This window comes from Bufo gargarizans, chromosome 7 (genome assembly GCF_014858855.1).
Source record: "Bufo gargarizans isolate SCDJY-AF-19 chromosome 7, ASM1485885v1, whole genome shotgun sequence".
NCBI classification, from domain to species: Eukaryota; Metazoa; Chordata; class Amphibia; order Anura; family Bufonidae; genus Bufo; species Bufo gargarizans.
The window spans coordinates 162341640-162349116 of NC_058086.1; the positions used below are offsets into that span (position 1 = coordinate 162341640).

Consider the following 7477-nt stretch of genomic DNA (forward strand, 5'->3'; position numbering starts at 1 on the left):
ATTGTTCAATTGTTTCTATTTGAATTTATTTTATTAACCTGCTGGTAGATAAAGCTGAAAAGTGCTCTCACGTGAACATGGTGGCAAGCTCATGTTTACATGGAATAAAGCAAATTCTGAGAGCTTGGGCTTTCTCTGCTTCCTATTAAACTACTGATAAGAGTGCTCTGGGGTTTAAAAACGTACCGCATCTGAAAACATGGTAATTTCCCCTGTGCTCTCAAGGACTTGATCAGAACTGCAGTTATCCAACTCCGCAAAGAATACATTTCTTGCATTCATTTATCCTTTAAGTATTACCAGTTCTTACTATATAAAGAAAGATATCAGGCGCTGGTGGTGCATGCAGGTGCCCATGAGGACACTTATTGTTACTTTCAATTTTAAAGAAAATGTATGTTTTCCATCATTTAAAGTATTATTTTTTTCTTTTTGTATCTATTTTAGACAAAATTAGGCGACCAAGGTAATCTCCGTGATCTAGTAAACCTCATCTTAGCAGCGGCAGATGGTAATAAAGACGGGCACGTGTCTCTTCCTGAGGCCAAATCCGCATGGGCACTTCTACAACTCAATGAGTTTTTGCTGATGGTGATCCTTCAAGACAAGGAGCACACCCCAAAATTACTGGGATTCTGTGGGGATCTATACATAACAGAGCGTGTACCGTACACCTCACTGTATGGAATAAGTCTACCGTGGATTTTTGAAATATTTGTTCCTCAAGGACTGCGAAAACGGATGGACCAGTGGTTCACCCCATCCTGGCCTAGGAAGGCCAAGATAGTGATAGGTCTTCTCGAATTTGTAGAAGACATTTTTCACGGACCTTACGGAAATTTTCTTATGTGTGACACAAGTGCCAAAAACTTTGGTTATAACGACAAGTATGACTTGAAAGTGGTGGACATGAGGAACGTTGTTCCAGATATGCACTTGAAGGACACAATCAAAGACCGGCCATGTGAAGTGGACTCCGACTGTGTTTATGGTACTGACTGTAGCACTGTGTGTGACCAAAGCAAAAGGAAATGTACCGCAGATGTAAGCCAACCAAATCTAGCAAAAATTTGTCTGTTAGTGAAGGACTACCTATTTCGAGGGAGCCCTTCTGAAATACGAGAAGAACTAGAGAAACAAATCTACTCCTGTATTGCCCTGAAAGCTGCTACCAAGAACATGGAGATGCAACATTCATTAATTTTAAATAACTTAAAAGCTCTTTTATGGAAAAAGATCTCACATACTAATGATTCATAATGTCTGGGAAATGTTTCCACTCCCATACAACCGAAACTGCGGGGGGTGTTTTAAAGTTAAGTTACCTTTTTATGTAACATTTTTCATTTTTTATTTTTTTTCTCTTCTTCTAATATCTTCACCTCTTTAAATCTGGTGACAATACAAAAAAATAGTATTTCTTCATTAAGCCATTCATGTGTCAAATTTTCCAACAAACTGGTGTTCCATTTTACGGTCAACTTGTCATTGACATCAAGCGTCGACTCATTGAATCTTGCTCCAAAGGGACTGGTAGCACGTGATATGCACTTATGTTGCCTCAGATGTTGGCAAAAACTCGTCATTCATATGATCATGTCTTATTTGCTGCATTTGGGATGTTACAATGCTGTGAAATTTGCCTCCTTCTAATGGTGTAACTTAAGGCGTTTTTATAGAACATGAACTCTATTATAATAATTTTTTTTTTTTTTTGTAAGAACGCCGGCCAACAAACCACTCCTGTTATAGTGTGGTTAAATAAAAGCTGCTGTTTATAAATATGAAATAAATGGAGATAAAGTTTACTGATAAGTCAGCATGGACAAATTTGCACACTCTTGTTCAGAGCCTAACTAAAAAATAACATGTCATTAAAATGTGGATCATCAACTGATTACTTAATACATGTTCAGACTGTGCTTAATTATTTCCATGGTCTATTACGGTTGTTTTAATGCATTTAAAGGCAGCATGTAATAGAGCAGGAGGAGCTGAGCAGATTCCTATATAGTTTTATGGGAAACGATTCAGTAAAACTTTTAATTTAGACATTTTTATTCCTGCTCATTCTGGGCTTTGAAGTCCAGGAGGTGGTCCCATCAGTGATTGGCAGTTGTCTCTGTATACACAGTCAGAGGGAAGGCTGTCAATCACTGATAGGACTGCCTCCTGGACCTCAAAGTCCAGAATGAGCAGGAATATAAATGTATAAATTGAAGGTTTCAGTGAATATCTGCTCTATAACATGCTGCCTTTAGTTCAGACACCATGTTCCCTTTAATATATAAGCTTCAGATACAGGTTATGGAAGCTGGTGAGATCCTGTTTGAGAGGACCTTTTTGATATGAAGTTAAAGGGGTTGTCAGGTCTACAGATTTTGATTCATCCTCACCATAGGTCATGAATATCAGATTAGGGGGGGTCTGACACCCCACTCCAACTGTTTCAGGCAACCACAGTGCCAGAAAATATACAGTGTATGGAGTAGAAGCAGAAGGCTCCATATGCGTGTACCTGCAGTAACCCAGCACAGCCACTAAACACTGTATGGAGCCTACTGCTTCCAGCTCTGTACATTGTATATTTTTAGTCTCCGGTGGTTGCCTGAAACAGTGGATGGGTGGAGGAGTCAGACTCCAACCAATCTGATAAGATGAACTATCCTGAGGATGGGTTATCAACATCTGGAGCCTGGACAACCCCTTTGAATAAAACTTTAGATTACCAAAAAGTGCCCTGGAGAGTTGCAACAGTCACTGATGCTGTACACTCAATACAGGTTGGTTAGGCCTAAAAGCAACACATAAAATAGTTTAAAAAAAAAAAATGGAGCAAGTTATATTGTGCCAGTATTTATGTTAAACATTTTTTAAATTTGGTGAGTTTTTTTTTATTTTCCATGCCACTGTATGAAATACCGCATATATATATATATATATATATATATCTCAAAGATACAGACAGCAGCACTAGTCCAATAGACCACGGGTGCAACAAACAAATTCTCCAAGCCACAGGCTCAACAGCTAAATAGATAATATATATCCAAAAGATGAGGCAGCACTCCAAAGGGTAAAGTGAAAAACAGTGGACCCTTTATTGTGACCCCTCTGCAACGTTTCAACTGCTCAATGCAGTCTTTATCAAGCAATACTTGATAAAGACTGCATTGAGCGGTTAAAACGTTGCAGAGGGGTCAATAAAGGGTCCACCGTTTTTCACTTTTTCCTTTGGAGTGCTGCCTCATCTTTTGGAGAGATAGATAGATATAGATATATATAATATATATATATATATATATATATACACACAGTGAACCCTTTGGAATGATATGGATTTCTGCACAAATTGGTCATAAAATGTGATCTGATCTTCATCTTAGTCACAACAATAGACAATCACAGTCTGCTTAAACTAATAACACACAAAGATTTAAATGTTACCATGTTTTTATTGAACACACCATGTAAACATTCACAGTGCAGGTGGAAAAAGTATGTGAACCCCTAGACTAATGACATCTCCAAGAGCTAATTGGAGTGAGGTGTCAGCCAACTGGAGTCCAATCAATGAGATGAGATTGAAGGTGTTGGTTACAGCTGCCCTGCCCTATAAAAAACACACACCAGTTCTGGGTTTGCTTTTCACAAGAAGCATTGCCTGATGTGAATGATGCCTCGCACAAAAGAGCTCTAAGAAGACCTACGATTAAGAATTGTTGTTCAGTCCACGGTAAGACAAAATTGTCTAGAAATAAAAAGAAAGTTCAGCACTGCTGCTACTCTCCCTAGGAGTTGCCGTCCTGTAAAGATGACTGCAAGAGCACAGCACAGACTGCTCAATGAGGTAAAGAAGAATCCTAGAGTGACAGCTAAAGACTTACAAAGTCTCTGGCATATGCTAACATCCATCTTAGCAAATCTACGATACGTAAAACACTAAACAAAAATGTATTTCATGGGAGGATACCACAGAGGAAGCCACTGCTGTCCAAAAAAAACATTGCTGCACGTTTACAGTTTGCACAAGAGCACCTGGATGTTCCACAGCAGTACTGGCAACATATTCTGCGGACAGATGAAACCAAAGTTGAGTTGTTTGGAAGAAACACACAACACTGTGTGTGGAGAAAAAGAGGCACAGCACACCAACATCAAAACCTCATCCCAACTGTGAAGTATGGTGGTGGGGGCATCATGGTTTGGGGCTGCTTTGCTGCGTCAGGGCCTGGACGGATTGCTATCATCTAAGGAAAAATTAATTCCCAAGTTTATCAAGACATTTTGCAGGAGAACTTAAGGCCATCTGTCCACCAGCTGAAGCTCAACAGAAGATGGGTGTTGCAACAGGACAATGACCCAAAGCATAGAAGTAAATCAACAACAGAATGGCTTAAACAAAAGAAAATTCGCCTTCTGGAGTGGCCCAGTCAGAGTCCTGACCTCAACTCGATTGAGATGCTGAGAAAGCGATTCACACCAGACATCCCAAGAATATTGCTGAACTGAAACAGTTCTGTAAAGAGGAATGGTGAAGAATTACTCCTGACCGTTGTGCACGTCTGATCTGCAACTACCGGAAACGTTTGGTTGAAGTTATTGCTGACAAAGGAGGTTCAACCAGTTATTAAATCCAAGGGTTCACATACTTTTTCCACCTGCACTGTGAATGTTTACATGGTGTGTTTTAATAAAAACATGGTAACATGTAATTCTTTGTGTGTTATTAGTTTAAGCAGACTGTGATTGTCTATTGTTGTGACTAAGATGAAGATCAGATCAGATTTTATGACCAATTTGTGCAGAAATCCATATCATTCCAAAGGGTTCACATACTTATTCTTGCAACTGTATATATTAATATATATATTATATGAGAGAGTTTTCTGGGCATGCTGTGTGACCTGTGCATTGGTCAGGAGGGAGTAGCTAAGGCTACTTTCACACTCGCGTTTTGGCTTTCCGTTTGTGAGATCCGTTCAGGGCTCTCACCAGCGGTCCAAAACGGATCAGTTTTGCCCTAATGCATTCTGAATAGAAAAGGATCCGCTCAGAATGCATCAGTTTGCCTCCATTCTGTCTCCATTCCGCTTTGGAGGCGGACACCAAGACGTTGGCTGCAGCGCCGTCTGATGAAAATGAGCCAAACGGATCCGTCCTGGCACATAATGTAAGTCAATTGGGACGGATCTGTTTTTACTGACACAATCCGTCCTCCATTGACTTTCAATGGTGTTCAAGACGGATCCATCTTGGCTATGTTAAAGATAATACAAACGGATCCGTTCTGAACGGATGCAGACGGTTGTATTATCTGAACAGATCCGCCCATGACGGATCCGCACAAAATCGGTGTGTGAAAGTAGCCTCAGCTGTGATATCACCTATTGTGAATGGTGGATCCTGTGTTACTTGTCATTGTAATTCTGCCTGTGGTGCAGTTACTGAAAAGATACTTTTACAGAACAGGAAATCATGACCTAGTGGGCCAGTGTGAAAACTGTAGGATTATATTCCCTTTGATGACGTCACTACGCTCATCACATGGTACATCACCATGGTAATAGACCATGTGATGAGCGCAGTGTCGTCATCAAAGGTCCTTTTGCCAGATCCTGAAGAAAGAAGAGGAGATCGGCTACGCGACTAAGTGGATGGGGTGAGTTAAATTTGTTTATTATTTTTAACCCCTCAATGGACATTTTACTAAGTATTCTGTATTCAGAATGCTATTTTCCCTTATAACCATGTTATAAGGGAAAATAATAAAAATTTACACAACACCTAACCCAAACCTGAACTTCTGTGAAGAAGTTCAGGTCTGGGTACCGAACATGCTGATTTTTCGCACACGCGCGTGCAAACTGCATTAAAATGTTTTGCACTCGCGCTGAAAAAAATCACGCATTTTCCTGCGACGCACTCGCATCCTATCCGGCCCTCACACGCGACGCTTGTGTGAAAGAGGCCTAACAGTCTCTCAGTATTCATTAACCCTTTCCACAGAGCCATGTAAATACAGTGATAATAAACAGGATATATATCACAACATATACTGTTTAATACTGTGTACCTGCATTTTATAAATGAACCCTTTCAAGAGAAATAAAGTAAGAAGTTTTAACTTTGCATAGGGGATATAGGCAAATGTCCAAATGTCAAAGTACTTTCTGCTCCAGGGCACTACACACGGTGCAGATAAAGTTGGGGTTTTCGTGCAGAAAAAACAGAGTAATACAGTACTAACAAAGTGAAAGATTTGCCAAATCTCACTTACACTTTGTGTCAATTTCTGCATGTACAAAATAGGCAAACAGTTGAAATCCATACAGCAGGTGAGGTTCTGTCTCTGAGCGACTCTGTCAAATGAGGGAAGGGGACCTGTCAAAACCCAGCCTATATAAATACAGAGCACTGAAAGGGGCGACCCCATCCAGAACCTGCCCCTAAAAATGTCCCAAATCCTATGTAGTCCATAACTCACCACCCAGCGTAACATTTCTGTCCACTCTCTCTGGACTCATCAGGGGTTTTGAGAAACAAAAATGAAGGACTAACAGTTATATGCACGGATGGGCACCAAAATAATGTGAAAGCACACAAGGGTAACAGCAAAAATGGATATATATCGGTTTTCACGGTGGTGGAGTCAGATGGCCATTAAAACCTGCAATAAAAACCAGTAGGCTGAAATGTGCAGGGTTAATACGCCAATAACAGGGCTACCTTTTACGAACAGCCATAGTTGCAACCTAATGTAGCAATTGTTCCCATAGACTTCAATGGGGTTAAAAAAGGAAAACAATACCCACCAAAACCTGAGAAATAGTGCAGATTTATGTTTGCTTTTTTATTCTGTATGTCAAATACGCAATGTGTGCAGGTAGCATAAGGATTCCTTATAGGAGTTGCATTTATCATGTAGAGAAAGTTAATACAAGGCACTTACTAATGTATTGTGATTGTCCATATTGCCTCCCTCACTGGCTGGACTCATTTTTCCATTACATTATACACTGCTGGTTTCCATGGTTTATGACTAGTGTTGGGCAAGCATGCTCGGGTTTTGACCTGAGCATCGCGATGCTCGAGTCTCCTCCCCGCACATTTGTTGGCTGCTACCCAGCTACACCATAAAAAATGGCAGCCACATTTACTACACTTTCTGGGGTCTTTGTCAGTAACTATAAGGGGTTAATAATTACCTGATGTAACAGAATATCTGGGGCTGTAGTATCAAACTCAGTCCACCATACCAGGTGCTGCTGCCACAATCACCGCCGCTTTACCGGAATACCAGGATGCCTGCACAGGGGCTTTACAAATAAGGACATCGGGTCCATGCATTGAACATTGTGTATATTATGTATAATTTTATTTGATGTTGGAATGGGAAATATAACTGATGTGTTAATGGAATAACTTTGCGCTATTGCTATACAAACTGCGCAAATATGTCAGGGCAATGAGACAG

The 7477-nt window shown here is 40.3% G+C and overlaps 1 protein-coding gene across 1 annotated transcript in view; it reads left to right on the forward strand.

Moving 5' to 3' along the window:
- The window catches only part of DIPK1A (divergent protein kinase domain 1A), a 148374-nt gene extending 146658 nt beyond the window's left edge, over window positions 1–1716 (forward strand). The window contains exon 6 of the mRNA XM_044300933.1: window positions 448–1716. Within this exon, the coding sequence (XP_044156868.1) occupies window positions 448–1260 (813 nt within the window). The 3' untranslated portion in view covers window positions 1261–1716. The remainder of the gene's footprint in view (window positions 1–447) is intronic.
- The last annotated feature ends 5761 nt before the right edge of the window (window positions 1717–7477 follow it).